This window comes from Centroberyx affinis, unplaced genomic scaffold, assembly GCF_046629955.1.
Source record: "Centroberyx affinis isolate AG114_WGS23_722 - 3 ecotype Tasmania unplaced genomic scaffold, CSIRO-AGI_Caff_v1 ptg001387l_1, whole genome shotgun sequence".
Taxonomy (NCBI): domain Eukaryota; kingdom Metazoa; phylum Chordata; class Actinopteri; order Beryciformes; family Berycidae; genus Centroberyx; species Centroberyx affinis.
In genome coordinates, this window is record NW_027279870.1 from 364680 (window position 1) to 377184 (window position 12505).

Below are 12505 nucleotides of genomic sequence, written 5' to 3' on the forward strand. Positions count from 1 at the left end.
TCAGATAGCTGTCTGTTTCTAGCTGGTTGGTAGAGATTTACACTTTGTTTGAGCACAGCCAATTCTCCAACTGACCTCTTTGATGCAGCCATATGTGATTGATAGGATATTGACACACATGACACAAATGCAAAGCCTCTATTGGAGGGCTGTCAACACCCTAAACATGATGGGATTTTAATTGCTTCATTATCTTAGGGACCAAAAGCGTCAAATCACCTGCATTCAGTATACTTTGTATCCCTTATTTATTCAACTGGTGGCTTTATTTTGGCTGTTGCCTGTATCTCACCACCTCTCTAGCCTGAATCAGAACCAAATTATGTCCTTTGTATGTAGATTTTATAACTTCACAGGAGTTATAAGCAAGGGTGGAAGTAACTAATTACATGTACTGACGTTTCTGTAGGTAACTGAGGAGCTTTTTTGTTTACTTGCACTTCAAGTATTTTGTAAAGTCAGTAATTTTACTTCTACTTAAGTGCGTTTTCACTTGCGTATAATTCACTACATTTTAGATCACAGCCATTACAGCGTACATATTTTGTGACCCTCCATAAGCAACAGAAACTGGACTATCATAAAGCTAGACCTAGGTTTGTGCGCCTAATTTTGTAATTTCTAATTTTTCCAATTGAAAGAATCTAGTTTGAACTCTGTACTGTCATCCTCCCAACTGTTTAGAATTGCATGGAAAAGATAGCTAGAGAGATACTTGAGTAGGACATTCTAGTGCTCTTTCCACTAGTGGCTATAGTTATGAGGTGAAAGATAATATTGGATGTATTGTGCTCTAATGCTGTCTAGACAGTAAGTTGGCGACACTTTCACTTGCAAACGTAAAAAATGTAACCTAGATTTACACAAAACAAGAGGGTAAAATGACAAAAGCTTGAAATCAGATAGCAGTTAGTTTATATAATGCTTTCCATTTTATGGAAAGCACCATGGGGATACAACTGAAACACTAGGAGGAGAAAAGGGAGACATTCTGGGAAGGCAAGATCTCAACGCTGCAAATGTTTTATGTTTGCAAATAAAAGTGTCGCCAATGAAATGCTTACCAAGTGATTTTGTCTGGTAGGTCCTATTGGTTTCAGATGACGTGTACAGCGAGGTGTTGCTTAGACGTAATATATTTCATTTCATATTTTTTATTCCTTGTGTTATTATCATGTCTTGAAATGTGTCACATTGTTCTAAAACAGTGGTTTTAAAAAAGAATTGCAAGTACAAAGTGACAATTTCATTCAGAATATCTTGCCATAAGCAGGTTAAAGTAATAATCTGTAACTTTTTCATATAAATACATTTCCGTTTTGCTACTCTCTATCTCTGATTCATATAACACAACAGTAATTCAACCTATGTCCAGTTCAGCCAGTGTCTGGTAGCTGGTAAAAAAAAAAGCTCTGCCGCACAGGAAGTGATGCGTTTTCTGTTTCCGTTTTGTTTGGAATAAACAGAAGAAGAAGAACTGGGTAGTTAGCATGAGCAGCAATAGCCACCATGGCTGAACAGACAGAGAAAAGAGAAACTCAAACTGCAGCAACAGAAAATCTAAGGAAAAAGATGTCACAGTACTGCCCACACTGTTTGATTGACAGGTAATCTGTGGGAAGTACAGAATTAAAAGTGCGGTACAGAAACACCACAGCCATGAGCACTTAGCACCAAGGATGGAGACAAAAAAAAAAAAAAAAACTCTTGTGGATTACCATTTTAAGTATGAACACAAGATAAAGTGTGTATATATTGCCTATTTCTTTTTAACAGGCACAAGAGTTCCCAAAAACAGTCATTTAATAAGGTTTAAGGTTGGTTCCTTGTGTGTATATTACATATGATGCCGTGTGAAAGTTATGTGACCCAAAGGGTATCATGATTACAATAGTCTGAGACACAACAGGGAGATATGGGAGCTCTGCCAACTATGTAAAAACTGTACTGATAACTTTTCACCTCAACAGGATAAAAAGGCAGCAGCAACACCCAGAATCTGCCAGACTTGAGTGAACACAACTATTACATCCTGAAAAAGGTGAGTCTCTGAGTCTGAGTCTTGTTCATTTGGCAAGTTAAAATTATTAAAATTATTTTAAGGATGATACAACAACAACAACAATAATAAACAACATAATATCACAATGATTGATGATGATGATGATTATTAGGGCCCGAGCACCGACTTCGGTGCGAAGCCCTATTGTAATTCAAGGAATTATTATTATTATTATTCTGATTCTTATTTTTATTGTTTGATCACATTTTTGAGGGCCTAAAGGTGCTCAAAAAGTTGCGCAACTTTGCACACGCCTCAGAAGTGGCGAGAATTCATGTCTTTTATGGGTCTTGTTGTTGCTGTTATTATTTCTAATATTACACCTATTACTAATTTATTAAACATGGATTATCAGATAATAAATTACTGAGAAATTACTTTTACAAATTTGTTTATATTTAATTGTTGTCAGTTTACTGAGTGAATTACCCGTAACTGAACTGAATTGACTGGTTTTGGAATACAGTTCAGCTATGATGATTGTCATGACTTTTGATTTGTTATTATCTGGGCGGCTCAAATTTGTTTGCTCTTGCAAACCTATTGCAAGGGCACAAAAGTTCAGAAATATACTAAGCGCAGGAGTATTTTTGACTAGTTTTTGATGACTACTCCTGTGTTTCAAACCAGACTCCCTCACCACCACCATCACCATGATGATGTTCTGTGTGTCTCTGCCTCTCTGTGCCATCATGGCCCTGAGTCAAGCTGCCTCTCTCAACTCGTCCGTCAGAGCACACCAAGGCCACTGCGAGTACCAGACCCGTTATTCTGCTAATATTATCGGAGCTTACATCCCACAGTGCGACGCTGATGGGAATTTCCTCCCCCAGCAGTGCTGGGCGTCATCCGGTTACTGCTGGTGTGTCAACGTCTTCACCGGAGTGGAGATACCAGGGACGAGGACACCGCCGGGAACCTTGCCTGTTAACTGTGGTGAGAGATGATATGTGCGTGTGTGTGTGTGTGTGTGTGCTAAAGTACAGCTAAAGCTAAAGTAAATGAGGTTTTAATGAATTTAAACTCTGTATGCAAACCAATGCTTCCTTACGGGACGGCAAATCTTTAATTTACACTTTGAGCTCCTGTGTTTTTTTTGCTGTGCCTGTCTCAGAGTCCCATGCAAATGAAGAGATCGGGCAGAATATACAAAAGGAAAACTACTGTCCCTCCGGTTGGTCCCGATACGGCACACGGTGTTTCATCTTCATTGAAACCGCCAAGACATGGGTTGCAGCTGAGGTGAGAGTGGATAGAGGGTACAGGAGAGATGGAGGAGAAAAAGAGGGAAATATCCAACTTTTTCCCTCAGCACTTCTTTATCATACATGATCATTCTACTCTCACAGGAACATTTTGTTACATCCACCTCTGTAGAACTACATAAAAAGTGAGTAAAATATGACCTCTACTCAGTGATCATCATAAGGAAAACAATCACCAATACAAATCAATTGTGTTTTCAGAAAAACATTAATTTATGCTTTTTCCCCTTTGCAAGACCCTATCCTCATTTAAACCTGCACTTGAAGCTCCTCCTGGCCCATTCAGTAGCTTTTAATTTTTTTTAAAAACTAGCTCGTCTCCTCCCTCGCTTATTAAAAGCGGCACTCATCCCCTCACATAAAACCAAAGAAGTGAGCAAGTAAACTTCATGAACTAGTAAACTTTTTTTTTTATTGTATTTATGAAAGAGTGCACAAATCAAGAATGTATTAACAACAATATGAAACAGTATGTTCACAAGTATGCTCTTCCCATTTTACAATTCCCTCCCTATGTCAAAAAAGAAGTAAGAAACAAATACTGTAGAAAATAATAGAGAACCCTCCCATATGAACTAGTAAACTTGCTACGTACCTCTTCACTCGTCACTGTGGGAAATGTAATGTGTGGGAAAAGATGGTAAAGCAAGACTAGCAACTGGCGACATTTCTCTGTAGGTATGTTTATCTTAGCTATTAGCCTTTATGCATGGGTTAGGGGCTTCCGTAGTCCAGCAGCTTTGCTGTGCTTAATATACAAATGTACTGCGGTGTCTGTCACCCTCTAGTGGTCGGAAAATTGCATAGTGCAGCTTTAAATTGCAGATTGGCGTTTTAGTTACACAAACATTTCTCAATGGCAGAGCTGCTCTGGAGGCACAAATAGTCTCACTGGTTGAGTTAAACCTCAAAGGTTGGAAGCAAAGAACCAGTGAAAAGGGGCTAATGACTTGTCTAAAGGCTCGTCCATCCTCTTCTTCCTTCACTCGTCCTTTGTTTCCTCTCTCCTGCCCTCCTTCTCTCTCCCCCTTCCCTATCAGACTTATTGTATATTTGAAGGGGCCACCCTGGCGTCGATCCACAGTGAGGAGGAGAATCGCTTCGTCCAGGCCTTGACCAGGGGAGACACCCACAACTTCCCTAGCACCTGGATTGGAGGCCAGGATGCCATACAGGTAAGGAGCTCTATCCATACAACTTCCGTCCATCTATCATTCCATTAATGGCTGGGGACACACTACAGGATTATCAGGACAATTTCAACCACATTTTCCCATCCTGACAGTCAGAGGAGAAATCCCGATTGGAGGCTTGGTCTAGACCGATGGTCGGTAATGATTACCTGGTAATGTGAGATTACAGATTCAATCTGTAATCCGAGCCGCCCCAATAATATCAAACATGTTTGATATTTACAACCTGCTGGGTCCTGAACAAGTCCTATAGTGTGTGAGAATCACAGATTCATTCCATGAGTGTAAACCGTCAACAGCCAATGATAGCCACATTGAATAGCATAAGTTCCTGTGAGATCAGAGGTCCTGACGTCAGTGAAGTTTCAGGAATCAGCAGGATAATCTCAATTATTGTCTCTACTAAAGAGTTCAGGTATCTCAAGATACCTGAACTCTTTCACTTGGAGCAGCTGCTTCCCCCTCACCTGAATGGGTCAGGCCACCTTTTTCCAGGAGAGAACCATTGCCTCAGACTTGGAAGTGCTGGCTGTCATCCCGACCACATCATACTCACCTGCAAACTGCTCCAGTGCACATTTGAGATCATGGTCCGACGAACCCAGGACAACATCATACGCAATAACAAAAATTTCACTCAAATGTCACTGAATTGAACACTCTCTAGATCTCAGCTGCACCTTGACATCCTGTCCATGGATATCACAAACAGAAGAAAGAACAAGGTGCGCCCTTGTCAGTGAACCCTTATTGGAGGTGATGTCCACCTTTATCGTGCTTGATTTAATGCCAAGAATGAGAATACAGCTCGCAGCAGTGACCCTGGCACCCCATACTCTCACAGGACACCTTGGAGAACATGGTTGTAAACCTTTTCCAAATCCACGACACAAACACATGTAGACAAGATTAGCAAATTCCATGACCCCTTGATTATCTGCAGGAGGGTACAAAGCATGTACTGTTCCGTGACCAGGACAGAATCTTTCCAGCACCTTGGCATAGGCTTTCAGTGTGACTCCACAATAGTTGGAACACACATTCTGGTCCCCTGTTTTGAAAATGGGCACCACCACTCATGTCTGCCAATCCAAGGGCACAGTTCTGGAAATCCATGCGACACTGAAGAGAAATATCAACCACGACAGCCCAACAATATGCGGAGCCTTCAGCATTTCAGGATGAATCACTGAGGATCTTGCGGACTACCCAATTGATCTCTGCCAAAGAGATGGGCTCTGATCCCCAAAATTTTCTAGCTCTCCCTCATGCCCGTCGGGCATGTCTGTTGGGTTTAGGAGTTCCTTCAAGTGCTCTTTCCACCTTCCAACAATATACCCAGTTGAGGTCAACATTGCTCTCCCCCTTCCAGGACCTCTTTGAGGCTTTTGCTTCTGCAGCTACCACAGCTGCAGCCTTTCTGTCTTACCGATACCTCTCCACTGAGTCAGGAGTCACCTGTGCCAACCAGGCCCAGAAGGCCACCTTCTTCAGCTTGACAGCCTCTGTCAATGCTAGAGTCCACCGGTGGGTAATTGGGTTGCCACAATGACAAGCACTGACCACCTTATGGCCACATCTCCTGGTAGCCTTTTCCATGACAGAGGTTTTGAACAAGGTCCATTCCAACTCATTGTCCCTAACCTCCACCTGGATACAAGAACGTTAGCTCAGAGGTTTAAGTCAAAATCATTCTGGACAAAGTCTTCCACCAGTCGTTCCCAGCAAAACCCTCACTACATGTTTCTACCAGTTGACAGCTGAGTCCCTGTCTTTACTTATGAGTCCAGAACATATGGCCTCTGGTCTGATGAAACAACTACAAAGTTTATCATCAACCTTTAGCCCAAGGTTCTGTGGCACCATGTGCACTTCAGAGCCTCCTTGTGTTCGAACATGGTGCTTGTTATGGATGATCCATGACTAGTACAGAAATCAAACAAAAACAAACCACTAAGGTTCAGATCGGGGAGCCCATTCCTCCCAAATACACCCCTCCAGGTATCGCCGTTGCCAACATGAGCATTGGCCCCTTCACAATGGAACAGCCTCCCCCAAGCTATCCGATCAGCCAAATTTGTAGATTGCTTTAAGCAACGCCTTAAAATGCATTTTTTATAGGTTAGCCTGTTTATAATTAGCCCTGCAGTAGATGATGTTTTGTTTCTCAGGTGTTTGTTTGATTGCCTTTCTTTCTCTGATGTTTTGTTTGTATATTTGCGTCTCACATTCACGTTTCTTGTGCATGTCGGACTATTTTTGCATTTATCTCGTTTTGTTTTTTTTTGTTTTTTTTTATTACAGCACTTTGTAACATGTTTTAAAAAGTGCTATATAAATAAAATGTTACTTACTTACATTGAAGTCTCCCAGTGGGAGTCAGTAGGTGGAGCCTTCTAACACCCTGCCCAACCTCTCTTAGAAAAATTGGATTATAAAAGTCTTCTAGTGCATCCCCAGCATTTAGCAAGGATCTAACATCCATGTATGTATGTATGTCTATTTATCTATCTATAGAACGGTCTTTGGATGTGGACAGATGGCTCTAGGTTTGACTATGTGAACTGGTACCCGGGGCTGTCGCACAGCTCAAGTGAGCAGTGTCTGGAAATTAACAGTGGAGGTAATAATCCACATATATGCATGCATGCATGCATGCACAGAAAATTATGCATGCAGACACTGACACAGACACACATTTATACACATACACCTCAGTGGCAGTCAATCAATAGAGGGCGCTATGGCATCACCCCACCAGATCTTGCATAAAAACAAAACAAACAAAAAAACAGCAGGGCTCTGGCTGCTGAAGACCAGAGGGGTATTCCAGAAAGACGGTTTAAGAAAACTAAACTAAATCCTGAATTCTGACTTGAGTGAGCTAGACATGGCATATAGCAGGAATTTTTGGTTCCATAACAACTAATTCAGATTTCAGTGATTGGGCTTGATCAACTCCGGATAGGTTGAGACTGACCTATGCTCGTTCACGGTGAATTTATAAAGCCATCCTCAATTGAGGACTGAAAATAGGATTAATCATGGATTCAGAGGTGACAAGCAGAGCAGAGCATCATATTTCACTCCAGCTGAACATTAAATATTAATGACAGCTTACAGTGAATTTCAGCATATATCTTGCAACATTTTGCAAGGCTTGACGTCAAAAAATTGTAGATTTTAATATACGAGTTAAATATCAAGTTTAATGTTTGTTTTAATCATTCAACATTGAACAGACCTCTGTAAACTAATGTTTAATTAATAGGGAGGATGCAACATATTGCCTGAGTTGTACACTCTTAATTATTTTTTTTATATTTAATTTAGGTGTAATCCAGGTGGCATGAAATGCACTTGGCAACAAATAAAAAAAAAGTATAAGAACATAATTCAAACTCATAGGATTTTATTTGCTTATAACTACTTAATTTCCGTAATAGTAGCCTAAAATGTAGGCTTAGACTTATTTGACTTCCACTCTGTTGCTGATTGGAAGAAGGTTGAGGCCCGTAAAATGGGTGAGGGTCACACCACCTTTCACATCAGCAGAGTTTACTCTGACAGTGGTAGATAACTGATGGCATGAAGGAGCTCATCAAAGCAACTACCCCCAGGACACAGCGCCTACATAAAGGGTAGGTTTATCACATTCATAATTAATATTTATCTCTTAACTCTATCTCCAATGTTATACAGAGGGCTTCCAGTAGCAAAAAAACGAAGGGCGATGTATAACATTACAGAGGTGAGGGGGAAATGTGAGGCTGAAGAAGGCTATTAAGATAAATTGACTCTTTTGAAAAACGGTAATGCTCGCGATGATATGCTACAGGTGGGTGTGATAAAATACAGTATATCGCGGTCACCCTCTCTCGATGTAAAGCCCTGCCAATAATTTGAGCTTCCATGTGGACGGGATCTTCCATGACAGGTTTAAAGCCATTTTCCAGAAAAGTTGAACAAACTGAATTGTGTGATACTTAAATGCTGTAGGCTCAGTCGGGTTCAACCTCAAGTAAACCTGCCACAGAGCAGGTTAGTTTGAGAACAGAAGTTGCCGTAGTAACTGATCTAGATTTACTCTGATCTCTGTTTTTGGAACAGAAAATCCTGGATTTCAGTGAATTCTGAATTAACAGATCTCGATAACTTGCCAATCCTGCTTTCTGGAAAACCCCTCAGGATTGAGAACCACTGATTTAGACAGTCCACCGAAATCCTCCGCTGAAAGCCATTCTAATGAAATTCTTGTAGGGCTAGCAGCTCTTTCAGACAAGATGAGACAGTTATTACAGACTGACACCCCTGAAACTGTTGAGTGAAATTCTCTCACACCACACTGTAATGATTTCTCTGGGTAGATATCTGCTATAAAAGTAACAATACTAATAAAAACATATTACTAGCTGTGGTCAGGTCACAAAATCAGGCTAATCCTAGTATGCAGTAGAAAATAATGGGTTTGTCCTCCTTTCACAGTCGAGTTGCACTGGAACGACAAACCTTGCGGTTCCGGTTTCCCTTTTGTTTGCGCCAAGAGGATCTGAACTCCAACCTGGTGACATCACACCGCTGATGTCACATCTTGAAGAGCTTCAAAGTTCCCTGGCTACACTGCCTCCAGCTGAAGCACTGTTGCGTCACTACTGATTTTGTGTGTGATTTGATTTATTGGATTTCTTTGACAGGGCTTTTTGATATGAGGTGTGACAGAATGTCTTTCATGGTGTATACCTATATTTTGTTTTCCAAGATTTAAATTAAGCAGGTCTGAATTTTGATGTACAATGCCAATCTCTTTAATAATCTATGTCAATATACCTAAACTCTATATGATCAAATAAATTCTGCATTTTAAAATGGTGGATAACTTTTGGAATAGCATTTTTATTGCAAATTATTTCTTTAGCTTGCAGACTTTCCTCCTTCTATGGCTTTATGGTTTGACGTCCCTGATTTATGCCTAAAGGTTTCTTAGCTAAAATAAAACACACAAGATTTCTGAGCATTTATACTTTATATTTACTACATTTACGCTAGTCTACACATTATTTCGGGTGCTGCCCTAATAATATGACAGGAGGATGCGGTCAATCTCATATTATTCCATTGTGCAGGCGTTTGAGATCAGAGCTGCCACACGGATCATTATGGATTTATTTTACAAAGTCTCCAAAAAGACACTGCAGTTCAAGGCTGGATTATAAAGCTTCTGGAAGGGATACGATCGCAACAAGCCCTCAACGGTTAGCTTCTGGGCAAAAAAAAGTAACTCTTTCTAATGCAGCGTTCCAGAGATATTTAGTATGTCGTATACGACATCGTTGACCTGAGGGGGTTAAAATACATAATATAGCCTACAATGTAGTAGGCTACAAGTTATATATTAGTGTCATTGTGTTTTAGCATGGTAAAGCAAATTGGTCCATTTGGACGGAAGACGTGCAGCAGCAGTAAATAAATCAATGCGCATTATAAAAAATATAAACATTGTTAATTTGCAGAGAAACCTGTTGCAGAGAAACCCTTATTAACAAGAGGCGTTTTGCTTATGCGAAGAAATAAATCTATTTAAACGAGATATTTGCTTGCCACAAAACAATTCTGTGAACTGACAAAGAATGAAATTAATAAGCTTTGTTAGTGAAATATCCTTCAAAAAGTGTAAACTACTAGCGTTCTATTATGATTTTTCTTATGTTATGTTGAAAAATCATTGTGCCCCCCCGAGAAAATGTAATGCCTGTCCACGAATTTGTTTCTCCCGCCGGGTCTGAGCTTTATTTTATCCCACCTGTTGTTTTTTCTCTCCATTATTCTATTATATTCTATTCTATTCTGTCTATTCTGTTTGGCTAAGCTGAAAGTGTCCCAATTCTGATTTTTTTCTCAAGTGACACAGATCTGATGTTTCCTATTGTGCGACCTAAGAAGATTTTCTTGGTCTTTTATACTGAAGAAAATAGGATCCATGCTCACATGGATAACAAACAAAAAAATGTGTCTCGCCCTAAGGCCTCTTCAGGTCATGATATCATCAACATTCAACGTGACTGTCTTAAAGAACAGGAATCAAAATGCTATGTGCGTGCGTTCCCGCCAGGGGCGTGTCTAGGGAATCTGATTGGCCAACCCAGATGCCACCCCAAAATCCTGAGTCATGATTGGGTGATGGCCATGTTAGAGGTGGGACCATCAAGCCAGCATTTTTTTCTTTTTTTTTTTTTTTTTCAAAACTACAGTGTGTTCCAAGAAACCAAGAAACATGCCTTCCAGCCATGGGGAGCAAAGAGAAAACTAAACCAGGGATTTTTTAACATGACAAAAAAAAGTATGTCTGACCAGACTAAATGGCAAAGATAAACGCAGCACGCACCTGAAGATAACCAAGAGGTAATGTTAGTAACCTAAATTTGTTTTATATGGATATAGTAGGCAGTGATGCTTGTGTGAACGGGCCCAATAGGAATAGGAAATTGTCCTGTACCACCTATGGCCTAGGACGTACGGACCCAACCAAATACTTGGGCCTTACCATAATGTTAGATTTAAAAGGTTACAGACAGAGTGGGGGGCGTGCATTCGGTACACATGAAACATTTATTTAATTTGCTGTAGGGAAAGAGAAAACTGCTGCAAAGAAACTAAAAGGAAAACAGGTTAGTCCCACAATAATCTCTTTATTACAAATAATAAATATGGATAAAATATTTGACTAGCCTGATGCAGGTTGTAACAGCAGAGAGCAATCATTTAGGAAAGCCACCACTAGGGGGCAGAGTGAGACAAGGGCACGTACTGCAGGGAGATACTACAACCCCGATAACGACACACATGTGCACGATACACACTAGTACACAGCAGATCACATTGGACTGTCGGGAACTGTTTTTAATTGGCTCTTATCTTTCTGGCAGAGAGTTCTTTGTTGCAATTGATGACAGCTTCTCCAAAACCTCCAAAATAACCTGTGGGGTTCCCCAAGGATTGATTTTAGGGCCACTTCTTTTTAATCTATATATGTTACCCCTTGGTGATGTCATCAGGAGACACGGCATCTCTTTCCATAGTTATGCTGATGACACACAACTTTATGTGGCTGTCTCCTGATGACACAGGACCAATTGATTCCCTTTTTAGATGTATTTTAGATATCAATGTCTGGATGTCACAAAACTTTTTACAGCTCAACCAGGATAAAACTGAAATTTTAGTCATAGGTTCTAAAGCTCAGAGAGAGAATCTGGTCGCAAAATTAAATTCCCTTGGACTTACCCCAAGCCATCAAGCAAGAAACCTTGGTGTGGTCTTTGACTCAGAGCTGAACTTTAAGGCTCATGTGGGGTCTGTCACCAAATCTGCTTTTTATCACCTCAAAAATATTGCTAAAGTGCGACCATTTCTCTCTCTGAGTGACACGGAGAGACTAATGCAAGCTTTTATATTGAGCAGGCTGGACTACTGTAAAGCTCTCCTATCTGGTCTACCCAAAACAGTTGTAAATCAGCTACAGCTGATTCAGAACTCTGCAGCCCAAGTGCTGACCAGGACCAGAAGGAGATAACACATTACACCTGTTTTAAAGTCCTTACATTGGTTGCCTGATTTTAAAATTATTTTACTTGTTTTTAAAGCACTTCATGGTCTTGCACCGGCATATATGTCTCACATGCTTACAGTATATGAACCAGTTCGGCCCCTCAGGTCCTCTGGCACAAGCCTGTTAGTTGTTCCAAAGTACAGGACTAAAACTTTAGGTGAGGCAGCTTTTAGCTTCTATGCTCCGAGCCACTGGAACAGTCTGCCTGTGGATCTGAGAGCAGCTGGAAGTGGTGAAATCTTTAAACGTAAACTTAAAACCTACCTCTTCAGCCTGGCTTTTGATTAAGAATGTTTTTTAGACTTTATTTACTTTATTTTATTCACTTATTTTATTGTTTTTATGTTGTCAAATTTTATCCTATTTTATTTCATCTGTT

The 12505-nt window shown here is 40.3% G+C and overlaps 1 protein-coding gene across 1 annotated transcript; it reads left to right on the forward strand.

The window, feature by feature from the left end:
• Nucleotides 1–2715: 2715 nt before the first annotated feature.
• Nucleotides 2716–7113, forward strand: LOC139649678 (uncharacterized; the record flags this gene model as incomplete). The annotated part of the gene is made up of 4 exons (XM_071526154.1): nt 2716–2998; nt 3177–3304; nt 4368–4502; nt 7038–7113. Coding segments are annotated over exons 1-4 (622 nt in total), but the record flags the coding sequence as incomplete, so codon positions are not given.
• Nucleotides 7114–12505: the final 5392 nt, after the last annotated feature.